This window comes from Lissotriton helveticus, chromosome 11 (genome assembly GCF_964261635.1).
Source record: "Lissotriton helveticus chromosome 11, aLisHel1.1, whole genome shotgun sequence".
Taxonomy (NCBI): Eukaryota; Metazoa; Chordata; class Amphibia; order Caudata; family Salamandridae; genus Lissotriton; species Lissotriton helveticus.
Window position 1 is genome coordinate 981,819,152 of NC_136072.1, and position 17,843 is coordinate 981,836,994.

General features: G+C 45.4%; 1 protein-coding gene across 2 annotated transcripts in view; it reads right to left on the reverse strand.

Annotated features, from left to right (window-relative positions):
- Positions 1 to 14,830, reverse strand: part of CRYBB3 (crystallin beta B3) — a 122,030-nt gene extending 107,200 nt beyond the window's left edge. The window contains exons 1-2 of one of the 2 annotated variants that reach the window (XM_078666078.1): positions 14,770 to 14,830; positions 5,330 to 5,409 (exon numbers count right to left, since the gene is read on the reverse strand). In XM_078666078.1, the coding sequence (XP_078522204.1) occupies positions 5,330 to 5,404 (75 nt within the window). In that variant the 5' untranslated portion in view covers positions 5,405 to 5,409; positions 14,770 to 14,830. Of the gene's footprint in view, positions 1 to 5,329; positions 5,410 to 9,056; positions 9,078 to 14,769 lie in introns of those variants that run through there. The other variant, XM_078666077.1, reaches the window with a different exon arrangement.
- Positions 14,831 to 17,843: the final 3,013 nt, after the last annotated feature.

The window sequence follows — 17,843 nt, forward strand, 5'->3', positions numbered from 1 at the left end:
GGTCTGGGAAAGACATGGCTTGGTAGTTCGGACTGGACTGTTCCTATGAGGCACAGGGTCAGAGCTGATTTGCATATAGCCAGTGTCTAACCCAGGGTGGTGTGGAGTGCAAAAAAAATGATATATTTAGGCCCAGATCCTTGTACTGGGGTGAATGTATGACATTGTTCTACATTATGTCCATCAACTGTGTTTTTTGCAATTTTCACCCCGAGTGGGCTGGGTATGCTCAGACGTGAGTCCCAGGCTCTCCACACCACTGGAGTCAAGCTATCCAGGCTGATGAAGGCTGATAGCCAGAAACCGGTCCTTGGATGCTTGATTCCGGTCTGGGAAAGACATGGCTTGGTAGTTCGGACTGGACTGTTCCTATGAGGCACAGGGTCAGAGCTGATTTGCATATAGCCAGTGTCTAACCCAGGGTGGTGTGGAGTGCAAAAAAACGATGGATTTAGGCCCAGATCCTTGTACTGGGGTGAATGTATGACATTGTTCTACATTCTGTCCATCAACTGTGTTTTTTGCAATTTTCACCCCGAGTGGGCTGGGTATGCTCAGACGTGAGTCCCAGGCTCTCCAAACCACTGGAGTCAAGCTATCCAGGCTGATGAAGGCTGATAGCCAGAAACCGGTCCTTGGATGCTTGATTCCGGTCTGGGAAAGACATGGCTTGGTAGTTCGGACTGGACTGTTCCTATGAGGCACAGGGTCAGAGCTGATTTGCATATAGCCAGTGTCTAACCCAGGGTGGTGTGGAGTGCACATAAACGATGGATTTAGGCCTAGATCCTTGTACTGGGGTGCATGTATGACATTGTTCTACATTCTGTGCATCAACTGTGTTTTTTGCAATTTTCACCCCGAGTGGGTTGGGTATGCTCAGACGTGAGTCCCAGGCTCTCCACACCACTGGAGTCAAGCTATCCAGGCTGATGAAGGCTGATAGCCAGAAACCGGTCCTTGAATGCTTGATTCCGGTCTGGGAAAGACATGGCTTGGTAGTTCGGACTGGACTGTTCCTATGAGGCACAGGGTCAGATCTGATTTGCATATAGCCAGTGTCTTACCCAGGGTCGTGTGGAGTGCAAAAAAACGATGGATTTAGGCCCAGATCCTTGTACTGGGGTGCATGTATGACATTGTTCTACATTCTGTCCATCAACTGTGTTTTTTGCAATTTTCACCCCGAGTGGGCTGGGTATGCTCAGACGTGAGTCCCAGGCTCTCCACACCACTGGAGTCAAGCTATCCAGGCTGATGAAGGCTGATAGCCAGAAACCGGTCCTTGGATGCTTGATTCCGGTCTGGGAAAGACATGGCTTGGTAGTTCGGACTGGACTGTTCCTATGAGGCACAGGGTCAGAGCTGATTTGCATATAGCCAGTGTCTAACCCAGGGTGGTGTGGAGTGCAAAAAAACGATGGATTTAGGCCCAGATCCTTGTACTGGGGTGAATGTATGACATTGTTCTACATTCTGTCCATCAACTGTGTTTTTTGCAATTTTCACCCCGAGTGGGCTGGGTATGCTCAGACGTGAGTCCCAGGCTCTCCACACCACTGGAGTCAAGCTATGCAGGCTGATGAAGGCTGATAGCCAGAAACCGGTCCTTGGATGCTTGATTCCGGTCTGGGAAAGACATGGCTTGGTAGTTCGGACTGGACTGTTCCTATGAGGCACAGGGTCAGAGCTGATTTGCATATAGCCAGTGTCTAACCCAGGGTGGTGTGGAGTGCAAAAAAACGATGGATTTAGGCCCAGATCCTTGTACTGGGGTGAATGTATGACATTGTTCTACATTCTGTCCATCAACTGTGTTTTTTGCAATCAACTGTTGCTGCGTCATAGCAGTGAGTCAGATTCAGAAAGTGATGTAAACAATAAAAGCTCTCTTTGATAGCCAATCATAACAAAGTGATAGTAACTTGTTTTATGTAGCGTTTAGAATCTGTGGGCCCAGATTCACAAACTGCACGTTGTAGTATACTTTCTAGAAAATGCAATTCACAAACTACGTGCAGAGTCTTACGACTCCCTATACTTATGCGTGGGGAGTTCTCTGCCCCGACAGATACATTTAGGAAGTTCTCCACGTGTATAAGTATAGGGAGTGCGGAGTATTTAAAACTCTGCACATAGTTTGTGAAAACCTAAAAGTAGTAAACTACCACAAAAGTGTAAGTTTACCTTTGTGAAATAGGCCTCATGTTTCTAAGCACTATAAATAACATGCGTTACTAGTAACCAATTTATCGTCCTCACGAAGACGAAGCCTGCGTCGGCCTTGCCTGGTTTCGAACTCGGGACGTCAGACTAACAGTTTGACACCAGCTCACTAAGTGGAATAACTGGCACTGGTGCAACAGTTGCAGTGGCACTGGGGACCGGAGGGGCCCATTGAACCTTATAATAGTTATATTTTATCACCACAACAGCAGTCAAAGGAGACTTTTTCCTTGCTCGATCCAGGGCCCAAGGCATGAAAGCTACGTTCCTGGCTCACTGCCCCACCTCCATCGTTTAATTATTACTTTATATGCTGCAGAACTGGAGCAGAGAGTCTGCTACACAGCACGGCGCGCTCAGCATAAACTCTGGTTCCATATAAACTCTCGACATATTTAGGAAACCTGACAACAATAGAGATGCAATCAAGCTTCCGCGCTAAACAATGCCTGCCGGCCTCTCTGCTGTTAAATAAACCCCAGGAACGGAGCTCCCACTTGTGGCTTCCTGCTAATCCCACGGCTCTCGGCTGCCAAAGCTTTGTTTCTCAGCTCCGCGCGCATTCCACGGGCACTGGACCGCGTGGCACACCTCCAGACCTTTGTGGTGTAACCTCTGTTTACCGGGCGTTTGTGGGAGTAGTTTCAAGGAAACACTTAGGCTCTCAAAACGAAATATGTGAAATTGTAACTCCGCAGCGTTTATGTGGAATTATCGGACCTCAATATTCCAAGTTTTACCGAGTGTGGGCTCCACCCAGTAGCCTCACCTGTGTGCTCACTCATATTTCTACCGGCCAAAAGGAGGTGGAAAATTTGAGTGGATACGGAAGGGCATGGCATTTTGGAAAACCCTGGTAAACAGCTTTCTATGATCTGCATGTTATTCCTCATTCCGACCTCAAACGTGGTGTGGTAACAACCCAGTTTTGTTTTTTTATAACTGTTTATTGGCACAACAACCCAGTATTGTTAACGTCGACCCCGGTATTACCACATAATGTTACCGGCCAGCTGATGGTGAAGCTTACCTGGCCATATCCATTTACAATTTAATTCACAGTAAATGCGCACAGCATCAGCTCCAGTTGTAAGAGTGCCTCAGATAGGCGCTTCCTAAAATTGATGAACTTCGTCTCAGAATAAACTCCAATTAACCACCGAACTTATTTTAAGGCAACAATTCAGCCTTCTTTCCAGAGACGTGGTAGCTCTGTGATCTTGGATCTCCACATACCCCTATTAGTAGGGCTTCCAATCTTGGAGTTTTATTGGACACAGACTTTTGCTTCTATGAGCATGTAAATAACATTTCCTCTCCTTGCTTTCTTTTATTGAAAGTGTGGAAAAAGATTGTTCCTCTCTTACCTTTTTCTGTAGAAAAGATTGACCCAGTCGACCACCATGGCTAATTCGAACTACTGGAACTCTCTGAGAAATGCCCCAATACATTCTTCAGAGGGTTCAGTTGATTCAAAACACAGCCACCAGGCTCATTCTTGGCCCAAGCAGAAGGACTCGCATTGCATCTCATCTTCTGACCTCACATTGGCTTCCGGTCAGAAAGCTATCAGCTTCAAGGTGCTATGCACCATCAGGCGCACCCCCACCCTGCACATCTTCCGGAAGGCCCTCAAGACCTGGCTCTTCGGCTGACCGGACCTGTATCCCCTCTCCCCCAGCCCCTTGAGACCCTCACGGGTGAGTAGCATGCTTATAATCTTCCTGATTGATTGATGCACGCATGACCCATCCTTCCTACTATCATGGCGATCCATCATTCATTCACAGCTTGGTATGCATCTCAGACATTCAATAGCAGGCATGCCATGGAGGACCGTGTTCTCCTAGAGTCTATGTCCTAGACTCTAGGAGAACACGGTCCTCCATGGCATGCCTGCTGTTGAATGTCAGGCTACCACGAGACCCGGATCACGCCCAGGGCCGGACTGGCAACCAGGCGTTTTGGAATGCTGCTGAGCAGGGGCTGATTTCGTTGATGGGGACCTGTGTGTACTGAACAAAATTCGTTTTGCTTTAATTATTTTGAAGGACACGCAGGTCTCCATGAACAAAATCATCCCCCACCGCAGTGAAATCAGCCCCCTGCACGGCAGAATTCCAAAACGCCCGGTAGTCAGTCCGGCCCTGATCGCGCCCTCTCGCAGGTCTGATCAACAGCATGGAACAATCCCCCTCTTCATCTCAGACTCACTGAACATCAGCTTGATTGGAAAAAATAACTAAAAATGCATCTGTCCTCTCTCATTAACTACTATATCTTAGCTGAGCTTGTCATCACCACATTTACATGCGTTTTCCTAACAATGGACACTCTGTACGTGAGTAGCATTTGTGCTATAAAAAAACAAATAAATAAAATAAATAAAGCCCTTAAAGTGCAGGCAAGCAATCAGGTTCCCCTTCTGTGGGAGATGTGAAAGTGGAGCAGCCATTGTAATGCTAAAAAAAACGGTTTAATGCATTTTATAAGTGCTGATGACCTTGGTCGACCTTTGGAAGGACAATAGACACTCAGCGTGCATATGGCAATCTCCGGCCTGCACACTAACCACCATTTTATAAATCCACGCACATAGCACAGTGATGCAACAGGGCACAAACCCATCCCGTTTATTTATTGACAGAGACAACGCAGGGTTGTTCAGTGCCAGGGCCGCCAGCGATAGCCAGGGGTTTCCATTGTTTTGACTGCACATTTGTCCGGTCAGAGTATGCCTTTTTGTCATCTCCGTGTTTGCAAGAGATACATTGTCAAGTGAACTCTGAAGGGGAGCATATGGCGATGTACACTTCTCCCCTTTGGTCGTCATTTTGAGATGATGCGCTCCGTAGAGCACAAAGGACCCGCAAGCATGAAAACACACATCTTGGGCTGTCCACGTCACTGCCAGCAGATGGGAACTCGAAATATTGAATAGAACTGAAGCCATCTATTTAGTGTTCCCACAGCCCATACATTTTACTGTAGATTCTCAAATATGCACTGCACACAAAACCACATTAACATGTTTATGTCGCCTGCTGGATACTAAAAATCGGTTTATTTGCCACTTTGCCACTCTGTGTTGTGTGCACAGTACCTTGTAATTTCCACCTATTCCTCCGTGGCTTTTTCCTGCTGCCATCTGCTCGGGGGCGGTCTGTTGTTCGGTCATTTTACCTGAAAAACAGAGGAATGTTAAACCGGCAAGTACCCTTCCTTCTCCGAGCACTCGGCCCGCCTGGATTACTTCAATAGTGGTTGTAATATTTTGTGGGTGTATTAATCCAGCAGATCCGCGCTGCCGGACTTCATCGGATTTATTCATCAGTGTGTAGTAAAAATCGCAGAACAAATATAAAGAAATCAAAAATACAGAAAGACGATTTTTATATTCGATTTTTGTAGGGCTCTAAGCATCACACAAGTTCAGAAAACTGAACATTGTACTGATCATACTGTTTTTTCCTGTAAGTCCCTCCCCCTTTAGAAGCCCATGTTCCAGTGGAGAGCGCTAACGCTGGAAGCAGCTGTGAAGGGAAGCGTTGGGATCTGTAATCCAGTGGAAACGGGATCTACTCTGCCCATTCACTTAGACCAGACCTAGTTAATAGTCAAATTAACAGCGCATGCTGAACATCATTGACTGCAGTTCTAAGAGCACCTCAGGTCAGACGCTGCCAGGATGGAGAAACTTTTTCCCAGAATAAACTGGATTACATCACACCACAAAAAAATACAATCCTTGGTGTTCCAAGTTTGCTTACTCCTGAAGAGTTATGGGTGTAACACGGGCAGCCTCGCTCATGCTGCGTGGGGTGGATATAAGTGTGCTGGCAGGGGGGGATGGAGGGAGGTTGGTTAAGCATGAGTACCTAACTGGGCTCCTGGTCTAGTGGTGCCTTCTCAGCCACATGCCATATTTGACAGGTGGCTGCATTTTTTTTAAAGCCATCCTGTGTTGATCCTGTTATTTTATGAAGGTACACCTGGGTATAATGGGGATCGCCTGTTACATGTATTTCAGGGAAGGCCTCCTAAAGTTTCACTATGTCCCTCTACTGAACTATTGAAGCTTAAGATCAAAAAGCAATAAAAATACCCAATGTTTTTTAAGACCGGTCCTGGTTGGAGAAGAAGCTATGTAGTACAGCTATACTGTCAGTTGACCATTGATGATTGCCGTCATAATAAAATGCATCTAAGAAGAAATCTCATGTTATTAACAAATGTTTTAGCTTTTCTTTTAAATAAATATAAGGTAATACAAATATTTAAGCAGATCGTCAACATACAGCTCTATCCCCTGTGCCTACACGTAATTGTGTGACATACCAGTCATTTAATTTGTAAACAAAAATATTTATGTTCTCATTGCAAATTCTCTAATGCGTGAGCTCAGAAACTGACCTTACAATGCATGCTACCTAACAGAACATGAGTTCAAAACTATGGCCTGCTCTAGAGAAGGGCAGGGAAGAACAACCCTCTAACATCTGGAGGAAAGCCTAAGCTTGGTGGAGAATCCACTGGTGGAAATTCTGCCACCATATCACCCCTATGTTGGAGGCTAATTTCTTCCAAATTTGATATCTCTTCCAGAAATGTTATGTTATGTTATGTTTCAGTGCTTTCTAGCGCGCACGGCTACTCAGGAGTGTCCCAGCACGAAAAGCCAGTAGGTGAAACAGTATGGAACAGGGGAAATTATCCTTAAGTAAATAGCAGGGTTTTAAGTCTTTTCTTGAACATGGCGGGGTCATGGATGCTGCGCAGTTCTAGGGGAAGAGAGTTCCAAGTTTCGGCTGCTTTGAAGATCAAAGGTGTGTCTCTGTTTCTACCTCTTTTAAATTCCGGTCTTTAATCTCTATAAACGCCTAACAGTGATCCTCGGCCAGAGAGCGTGTCCATGAATGGACCAACCCGAGAATTTAGGCACTTCACTGATTCCAGGTTAAACTTAGGGTGCAAATATCCTCTTGTGATCAGCGGGATTTGGAAATAAAAGATTTCAAGTTTTCTACAACACGAACCATTGCATAAAATTAACAAAGCAAAACCAACAGGGGCTGCAACAAAGCAAAACCGACAGGGGCTGGAACAATTATATTCCAAGGTCGAAGCCTCCCGAACAACAGTAACTGTAAGGTCTTCCATGAGCTGAAACGGTCTTTCGAAGATTTGTTTACAAAAATCACTCCAGCCTCAAAATCTGTTAGCTATTCCCTGAAATATTATTGCCAATCGATTAGCTGATTACAAATGTAACTGCAACTACAGAATCGTCAGCACCTCTTCCATGAGCTGACATTGCCAATTGATGTGTTGATTACAAAACTAACTTCAATGACAAACTCTGCAATGCACCTTCCATGAGTTAACATTGTCATTAGATTAGCTGATTACAAAAGTAGCGCCAATCTAGGAACCTGGAGTACTCTTCCACATAAGCAGAGATTGGCAATCGATTAGTTGATTACAAAAGTAGCGCCAGTGTAGGAATCTGGAGTACTCTTCCACATAAGCAGAGATTGGCAATCGATTAGTTGATTACAAAAGTAGCGCCAGTGTAGGAATCTGGAGTACTCTTCCACATAAGCAGAGATTGGCAATCGATTAGTTGATTACAAAAGTAGCGCCAGTGTAGGAACCTGGAGTACTCTTCCACATAAGCAGAGATTGGCAATCGATTAGTTGATTACAAAAGTAGCGCCAGTGTAGGAATCTGGAGTACTCTTACACATAAGCAGAGATTGGCAATCGATTAGTTGATTACAAAAGTAACTTCAACTACCGAATCTTCTGTACATTTCTAATGAGCTGACACTGTCAACAGTGGAGCTGAACACTTGCCTCAGAGAACCAAAAGCTATGAAGACAGATCTGTGTGTCTAGCGTATGTGATGTCATAGAACAGCCTGCGCCCTGATCTCCTTCTGCTCATGGTCTGTTTGTGTTTCATTCACAGGGTCTCCTCTCGTGAATACTAGAAACAGCGCTGCAGTTCTCCATCTGCCACACTGGATAACTGCTAACTTCTTAACCTCCTATCGGTGGCTTCTAAGAGCCAACTTTAGGTAAAATTCTATATGTGCCCACAATACTGAGGTAGTCATCTCGAAGCCTCAGTATGTCAATTACATAAGTCTTATATCCCATACATGATACAGATTGCAGTACTGCATTACAAGATCCATAATATAATATACAATAAAATACATTTAATAACCTAACACCTTTCTTGCCACTCCTTTAATCTGTAGTTTACCTTCCTTTGAGAGGGAATGTGCTGCTTGGGTTTCTAAATTGACAGCCACAAATCAATACATGTTTTCAGATATTGTTTATGTGCACCTTGCTATATGTACTTTCCTACAAGCTCGGCTTGCTTTAAACAACATTGTAAAGTCAACCTTGAACACAACATTTCAAATCTTGATGCATCACAAAGTTAACACCAAGTTCAAATTAACTTAGAAAACACATCAACTAAAACATTATAAGGATATTTTGGAATTAAACCCAAAGCCCTTTGCCTGTGGACTACGCATAAAGTGGGTTGCTGGGAACAGTATATTCACAGGGAAAGCAAAAACACAACAATATAAAAAGACTGCAGTGAAACCGCACCTTACAGGACCTGTGCTGAAAATACACATGAGCTGCATGCCTTGTGAAGGCAGATCACCACGAGCATCGTTACAAATAAAAAGCACTAAGGCTTCCATCCCCTGCCACACCCACCACCACGACGACAAAACTGATGAAAAAAAACAAGCCCAAACCCCCCTGGCCCAGCACAGCCGCGAGACGCCACACTACCTCACCCAATGAGTGTTTCAGGAGGGCCAGTGGCCACAACACAGGCCGTCGGTATTTATGAGAGGGCTCTGAAAAGGGCAGCAGATTATTCGGGTGCTGAGGCAGCAGCTCTGTCTATTGAATCGCGTCCATCAGAGTTCACATCAATAGCTCAGACTGGGCACACACTATGGCAGCCTTCTCCGACGGGCCTTCCAATCTGCCAGCCGATTCAATGCAGATTAGCTTTTGACTTTAGATCAGCAGGTTCACAATGCTGCCAGCCATTGTCCCTTGCCAGATTTACTGTCAAACCCTAATATCAGCATTTTGCGATGCATTAGATTTAACTCCGGCCCAAAGACAGCAGCAGACGGGGAGAATGCTCACTTCCACCGTGCATTTGGCCGCCTTTTTTGTCTGTTCTAGACAGGCTACTGGCAACATATTGTGGATCCAGAGTTCTGGGGCTCATCTAATTCACACACATCGTGAGAAGGGTAGAATAGTCCAAGGATACCACTGCTGGTACCCAGGGCCGGACTGGGAACTGAAAGCAGCCCTGGCAAATTTTGTCAGACCAGCCCCCATCTGGCACGTAGCTATCCAGCCCCCGTCCGGCGCGTAGCGAGCGAGCGCAGCGAGCGAGCCCGACTATTACTAGGGGTTTTTTTGGAAAACGACAGACCAAAATGGTGAATTTTACAGCACATTTTCATCACCTATTCAAATTGGGTGGTCAAATTACAAGGGGAATAGTTGACAGGCACTCCAGAAAAGTAGGGAGTTTCCCTTTGCTCTTGAAGCCAGGGAAAGTGCGATCATACTAATAATAGGCTAGTATAAATTGAGACCGAAGTAGCTGTGGGATTGTGCCTTATCAAATGTTTTTGACAAGGGTATTGGGGAAAGTGGTGGCGAAATTCGGAAAGGCCACAGTGAACAGAGCCTGTATTCTAAATATCTACCAATTTGAACATTCAGGAGGAGAATCAGCAGACAACCTGGGCACAGTCACCTCTCCTAATAAACTATAGGTGGCAGGTAAAGCCACCATGAGAGGTGTTGTGTAAGGGTACATCTGGCACCAAGAGAGGGACAGATTATACCACATTACCACCCACAAAATTCAAATATTACAGCTGAAACCTCAGTGTCAAGAGGGCGAAACAGAAAACCTTCACTGCTGGCTAGACCTTGCAAGAATCTCCCTGCGCCAAATCTCTAATGACTAGGCCCAGCCGTGTTAGAGATCCTCAACAAATAAGGTATATGAAAACAGGGACAAGACTGGCAAACTATTATGCAGACTGGTCACAAGGCATCTGACCTTCAGATTTATCCCTTCGATCTGAGACTTTGCGGGCGACACCACTAGTCACTCCACCGAAATAGTAGCAGTCCTTTTCAACTACTACTGTAACCTTTTTGCATACCACCCAAGGCTATCCTGTGAACACCACCAACCCTTGCTCTCAATGATCCCACTCCCTGTACTCTCCATAGCATCTAGATTTGACCTAGATGCACCCCTCGCTGTTGAAGACATAGAGCACACAGTCCTCTGGATGAACACAGTAAGACACCTGACCCAGTGGCTTCCTAATTGAGAATTACCATCGATTCCGTGATATCCTCTCCCTTCATTGACTTGCCCTTTATTAAGAAGCGTTCGTGACTGGAGCCTTACTGGTGGACCTGGATTTGGCCACAATTGCCGTCATCCCTAAGTCGCCACCATTGCGCGGCATGTCGCTCCATTTCCGTAATAAACACTGAGCTCAAAATCTTTGCAAAAAGGCTTAAATACATTCTGCCCGATCTTGTCCACCCGGATCAATGCAGCTTTATGCCTGGCCCTAGAATCTGCTACTGTCTTCAGCGGTGCATATAGCGCTGGCCGGACTACAGAAATGTCAAGACCTGTGTGCCCTTCTTCTAGTTGACTTTGAGAAGGAGTTTCATTGAATAGACTGCAGCTTTTTGGGTGGGGTTCTCGAACGTATGGGCTTAGGCCCATGTTTTTGTAGGTATGCTAAACTACTCTATTTACCAACACTTGAACGGGTGCAAATAAATGGTGTGTTGTTGGCCTCTTTTCCTATTCGTTGTAGTACCTGACAAGGATGCCCGCTCTCCCCACTCCTTTTGGTGCAAGCCATCATCCCTGACCAGACTGGTAGGCTGTGATGTTCAAAATCACGACTGCCAATGGAAGGGTGGGGATGAGGACAGAATTGTGCTATACAGAGATGGCGTCCAGACCCCACTGCCTTTCCCTCTTATAACTCTACAAGGCCTCTCGCCTCAAAGTGAACAAAAGTAAATCCCTGCTGGTCCCGACTCAGGGGAACAGCAAGATCTTGAATGGCATTCCTCGATTTCTATTAGGTGCATTATCTTCCAATACCTGGGCCTCGCTACATCTTGGGGACCAGACCTTATATGGAGCCTCAACCTTATTCCCCTCCGGGCAAAAACGAAAAGAATTCTCCAGCGAAGGGCACTCCAGCTGCTAAACATACTTGGCTGAGTAGTCCTTATTAAAATGATGATACTCCGGAGATTCCTATATGTACTCCAAATCTTCCCACTGATGATACCCAGCACATGGATTAAAAAAACCTAAAGTTTGGGATCCACTCCTTTCTCTGTGCAGGCCAACAGCCTCGCATTGGTATGGATAAATGTCGCCTCTCAGTGCACAATGGGGGTGATGGGTATGGCCGACATACAACTCTTTATCAACAATTTAGAGAGAACCCCATTTTATAAAGGCACAAGGGATAGGATTCAGCTAAACCAATACAAAAGTTTTTCCCCAGGACTTGTTAAAATCCAGATTTTTGCTATGTGGATGCTTATCAACATAAGAAGAACAGAACTTCAAAGTAAAAAAATAACCAATAATTCTCCCAAAATACACATAAAATACTAGTGACATTTGTTAATATAGTTCATCATGCATTGGACCAAATACATTATCAAAAATATGTGGTCCAAAAATAACTTAGAAAACAACTGTATACAATACAAACACAAAAAAAGTTATTGTGTAGACGCAGTGTTTCAGTGGAACCTTGAGCTTTATCCCACATTCTTCAGGATAAATAAATGAATTAAAACTAGGAGAAAACATAAAATATATTTCGTCATAGAAACAGTTGTGAAACGTATCTATACTCATACGGTTGGACATACAATGTTGTTCTTACTAAAATTCTTTTATACAAATTAGTGTGGTCCTGTCCAGTCACCACTAGAAGCCCCATTCCCATATAAGACAGCCATCCCCACCCGGTGTGTTCAAATACCAGCTCACACCATTCTAGCCCCATATCTATCGAGTATTACCACAGGGTTGCAACATGGCTGTGATTTTTTACCTGCCTGACCAGTACTTGAATACCCTGGTTGGCACACAAATAAAGGAAACTCACGTAAAGCTCCTCTCAATGCATACTTAAAACTCAAACACTCTGATGAGCGTTAATGGAGTTTTAGAATGGACTGGGATCGTTAAGGCTAATTCCAACGTGTGTTAATGGGGCTAGAATGGACCATATATAGTCAGGCTAGTGCTTCTCATTGCAGAAAGGTTGGTAATGTCTGTATTTAGCACTTTATATGGGCTTTGTTATTTCATTCTACTGGCGAGAAAGGGTCACTCAAATTGTCGGTTGTAGAATGCCTCTCATAGGTACACTGAAACCACGGAAATGTCACACATAAGCAACCTGAAAACTTGGCAGCTATGTGTCCATGTCCAGTATTTGTAAAGCGCGAACCATTACTCGAAGGTGTCAAGGCGCTGGGGGCCGTTGGGAAGATTAAGCGACTGCTATTGCCCAGAGTCACATGGTGCGGGGCAGATCCCTACCGGAGCCGGGGATCGAACCGTGATCCCTAGCGTCCAGTCGCCGTGGCGGGTGCACCACACCTCCTGTAAATGTTAATGCCCACCTTTAATTTGCGACAGACAATAAATAGACACCTACAACAATTATTATTCTGTGAATAAATCTGTTTACTGTGCAAATGTTTTTTTAAATAATACCTGTATTTTTGTGATAATATCTGTTATTTTTAATATTGTATATTTACTTGGGTACTAGTACTGTACAAACATTGTTTTATTGATTGTTAATAAATTGCTTGATTTTATACATACATGGTATATGATTAGTGTTATTTTTGGACCTCAGATTTTAATGAGTTATGTACAGCTATTTGAGATATACGGCAGACACACTATTGGGCTGACCACACATGAGTGAATGTTTTGGGACCCGTCCTAATTCTTTCAGTACTCTCTCCTTGTCCCCTACCCATAAAGAGGCCTCCCTCTTTTTTGATATAATAAATAGTCAAGTACATCATCACACAACTCTAACAAGTACCACACATCAGGAATTAGACAAATTGCATTTTGATGTTGGTGTCGACATCACTGCATGAAAATGTATTGCCACGCATAGAGAGCACTCTGACATGCTTTGGGGCTAATGTGTCGCTCAGAAAAACAAAACTGGAGCACAGCGCTAAATCTATTCACACCGACTCGTTGTTATGGTGACGTGGATCGGCACAGTAGGATACATTATTTTACATTCCCCACAAAAACAAACTGTGCTCCCTCCGCGGCCCCAGCCAGTGCCCCCTCTGACACGCACGTCTAGCTGCTTCCCATCTAGCACGGTCAGGCGGCTAAGTTGTGAGTTATGGAAGTTGGGGTCTTTTGCTGGCATGGGCGGCATCTTGGCGAAAGGAACACAGGAGCAGATTTCCACCCCAAGAAACCTCTGACATGCATGGGGAGCCTGTAAACACTGGAAGCGGGTTGGCTGGCAGCAGAGGTGCTAAAATATTTAAATAATTTCTTTCAACAAGTCACATCACAATTTGAAATTGCGATGTGACTATCTCACGTAGGAATTATTCAAATAATTAGTTTCCCTGCTGCCGGCTGAGGAGCTCTGGTCGAGGAGCTGCCTGTGACTCATATCTGTCCAAATTATATTCAGACACTTGGGTCATCCTTAAACTGCCATTTGCTGCTGCAGTCCGTGGTCCCCCTCCCCAGCCTAACCGAAGAGCTTCAGTCCCAACACTTCCCAGCTCATGAAAAAGCAAGCTGGTGGAGTACTCGTTCTCTTCCAGCCCTTATGCACTGGCAGCAATCAGGTAATTCATACACTGCTTTTCCACCCTATAGTGACTCTGCCATTATGAAAGTCTTTTAACGTCCAACCGTACATTTACCTTGCTGGTTTTCGGGCCTTTGGTCTTGGAGCGTTAGGTTTTATACCGCGTTTGCCGTCTTGAAGCCTGCTGTTGGTGGGGTCACGGGACGGGGTGGCACTGGCACTATGGCAGACACGGGGGGTGGTGCGGCGGCGCTACCCAGCCACTGCCAGTAGCCATTGCATAGCTGCCAAGGTTTCAGATTGCTGTGTGTGACATTTTCATAAAATCAGTGTAATTATGAGTGACATTTCAGCCATTATGAGTGACACTTTTACACTAGCAAAATCCAGCAGTAAAGACGAGGGACACATATACATATCAGAATGACACCCATTTAAGCAACAAGAAACTCTAAGAAAATCTTAAACCTGCTGCTAATCACCAGAAATCTAAGGCAATTAACCTAGTGCCTTGCAAACGGGTCGTAGTTTGGGGAATATGCAATGTAACATTCAAATGCTTTCCACAGTGGTAGACTTAATTTAATAATACCTTGTGTCTGCTGCTGTACAGTGGCCAAGTTAGTCTGTCCCCAGTCACAACGCTGGTTTTGAGGAGATCTCTATGCAGAACTGGTTATAGTGGCACTGTTCCGGGATTGCCCGGTGCCCGTCATTGCCAGTCCGGGCCTGCTGGTACCAGCTTGGCCTCAGGCCCGGACTGGCAATGACGGGCACCGGGCAATCCCCCGGTCGGCTGGAGGGGGTGGGGGCCGGTTTTCAAAAAGGGGGGGCCGGTTTTGTGGCTGGGGGCCGATTTTCAGTCCGCCCGTCACAGCCTGTGACGGTCGGACTGAAAATCGGCCCCCAGCAGCGTCACGTCACTCACTTAGAACTAGAAGAAGCCACAAGACTCTCTTTCAGTCAGACTTCCAAGTTAGTTACAGACAGTTCCGATGCAGGCCTGCCTGCCCCGGCCCCCGAATAGTAGCGCCGCCGGCGCCGCCAGCAAGCCTGATTGACCGGTGCGTGTGTGCACTGTACTCAATGTGCAACCTAACCTAATTTAAACAAACAGAGCGAGGAGGAGGTGCCTGTGCGCAGCGCGCAGAATTCCATTTCCGCCCCCTGCATAATTTTATTCCTACAGCTAGGCTGCAGAGAGTGCACCATCCATGGGCAGCAGTGCAGTCACAGACCGCTGCAGTCTCTGAACATTAAGTAAGTGATTTAGTCGGTGACACATTATACAGTCAAGTATTTAGCACGTGCATGTATGCTAAATTATAGTAAGATAAAAGTGTGGCACAACTAATGTGGAAGTATGTTTGTAATAGACGGTGATGATGCCAGAGCAGCGCGCAATCTCATCAGGCAGCAGGCGTGCGTTATGGAAACCTTGTATTCCGAAGTCGTTAGAGAAAGGCTTAACGACACTCTGTGCAGCAATGGAAATTGTGTCTGTGAGTGTGCTTTGCTGAAAAACGGAATGCTGTCTTCCTCCTGGTTTGTAAATCATGACGGCTTAATTGGCGACGTAGCCGTGTTTGCAAAGGTCGGTGTGAACTCTCCTTCACTAGGACTTCCTGAGTCCAGGAGAGGCTGAGCAGGTGTTTAGGGCAGGCCTGCCTGCCTCTCACATTACCCGAACAGTGCCACTATAACCAGTTCTGCATAGAGATCTCCTCAAAACCAGCGTTGTGACTGGGGACAGACTAACTTGGCCACTGTACAGCAGCAGACACAAGGTATTATTAAATTAAGTCTACCACTGTGGAAAGCATTTGAATGTTACATTGCATATTCCCCAAACTACGACCCGTTTGCAAGGCACTAGGTTAATTGCCTTAGATTTCTGGTGATTAGCAGCAGGTTTAAGATTTTCTTAGAGTTTCTTGTTGCTTAAATGGGTGTCATTCTGATATGTATATGTGTCCCTCGTCTTTACTGCTGGATTTTGCTAGTGTAAAAGTGTCACTCATAATGGCTGAAATGTCACTCATAATTACACTGATTTTATGAAAATGTCACACACAGCAATCTGAAACCTTGGCAGCTATGCAATGGCTACTGGCAGTGGCTGGGTAGCGCCGCCGCACCACCCCCCGTGTCTGCCATAGTGCCAGTGCCACCCCGTCCCGTGACCCCACCAACAGCAGGCTTCAAGACGGCAAACGCGGTATAAAACCTAACGCTCCAAGACCAAAGGCCCGAAAACCAGCAAGGTAAATGTACGGTTGGACGTTAAAAGACTTTCATAATGGCAGAGTCACTATAGGGTGGAAAAGCAGTGTATGAATTACCTGATTGCTGCCAGTGCATAAGGGCTGGAAGAGAACGAGTACTCCACCAGCTTGCTTTTTCATGAGCTGGGAAGTGTTGGGACTGAAGCTCTTCGGTTAGGCTGGGGAGGGGGACCACGGACTGCAGCAGCAAATGGCAGTTTAAGGATGACCCAAGTGTCTGAATATAATTTGGACAGATATGAGTCACAGGCAGCTCCTCGACCAGAGCTCCTCAGCCGGCAGCAGGGAAACTAATTATTTGAATAATTCCTACGTGAGATAGTCACATCGCAATTTCAAATTGTGATGTGACTTGTTGAAAGAAATTATTTAAATATTTTAGCACCTCTGCTGCCAGCCAACCCGCTTCCAGTGTTTACAGGCTCCCCATGCATGTCAGAGGTTTCTTGGGGTGGAAATCTGCTCCTGTGTTCCTTTCGCCAAGATGCCGCCCACGCCAGCAAAAGACCCCAACTTCCATAACTCACAACTTAGCCGCCTGACCGTGCTAGATGGGAAGCAGCTAGACGTGCGTGTCAGAGGGGGCACTGGCTGGGGCCGCGGAGGGAGCACAGTTTGTTTTTGTGGGGAATGTAAAATAATGTATCCTACTGTGCCGATCCACGTCACCATAACAACGAGTCGGTGTGAATAGATTTAGCGCTGTGCTCCAGTTTTGTTTTTCTGAGCGACACATTAGCCCCAAAGCATGTCAGAGTGCTCTCTATGCGTGGCAATACATTTTCATGCAGTGATGTCGACACCAACATCAAAATGCAATTTGTCTAATTCCTGATGTGTGGTACTTGTTAGAGTTGTGTGATGATGTACTTGACTATTTATTATATCAAAAAAGAGGGAGGCCTCTTTATGGGTAGGGGACAAGGAGAGAGTACTGAAAGAATTAGGACGGGTCCCAAAACATTCACTCATGTGTGGTCAGCCCAATAGTGTGTCTGCCGTATATCTCAAATAGCTGTACATAACTCATTAAAATCTGAGGTCCAAAAATAACACTAATCATATACCATGTATGTATAAAATCAAGCAATTTATTAACAATCAATAAAACAATGTTTGTACAGTACTAGTACCCAAGTAAATATACAATATTAAAAATAACAGATATTATCACAAAAATACAGGTATTATTTAAAAAAACATTTGCACAGTAAACAGATTTATTCACAGAATAATAATTGTTGTAGGTGTCTATTTATTGTCTGTCGCAAATTAAAGGTGGGCATTAACATTTACAGGAGGTGTGGTGCACCCGCCACGGCGACTGGACGCTAGGGATCACGGTTCGATCCCCGGCTCCGGTAGGGATCTGCCCCGCACC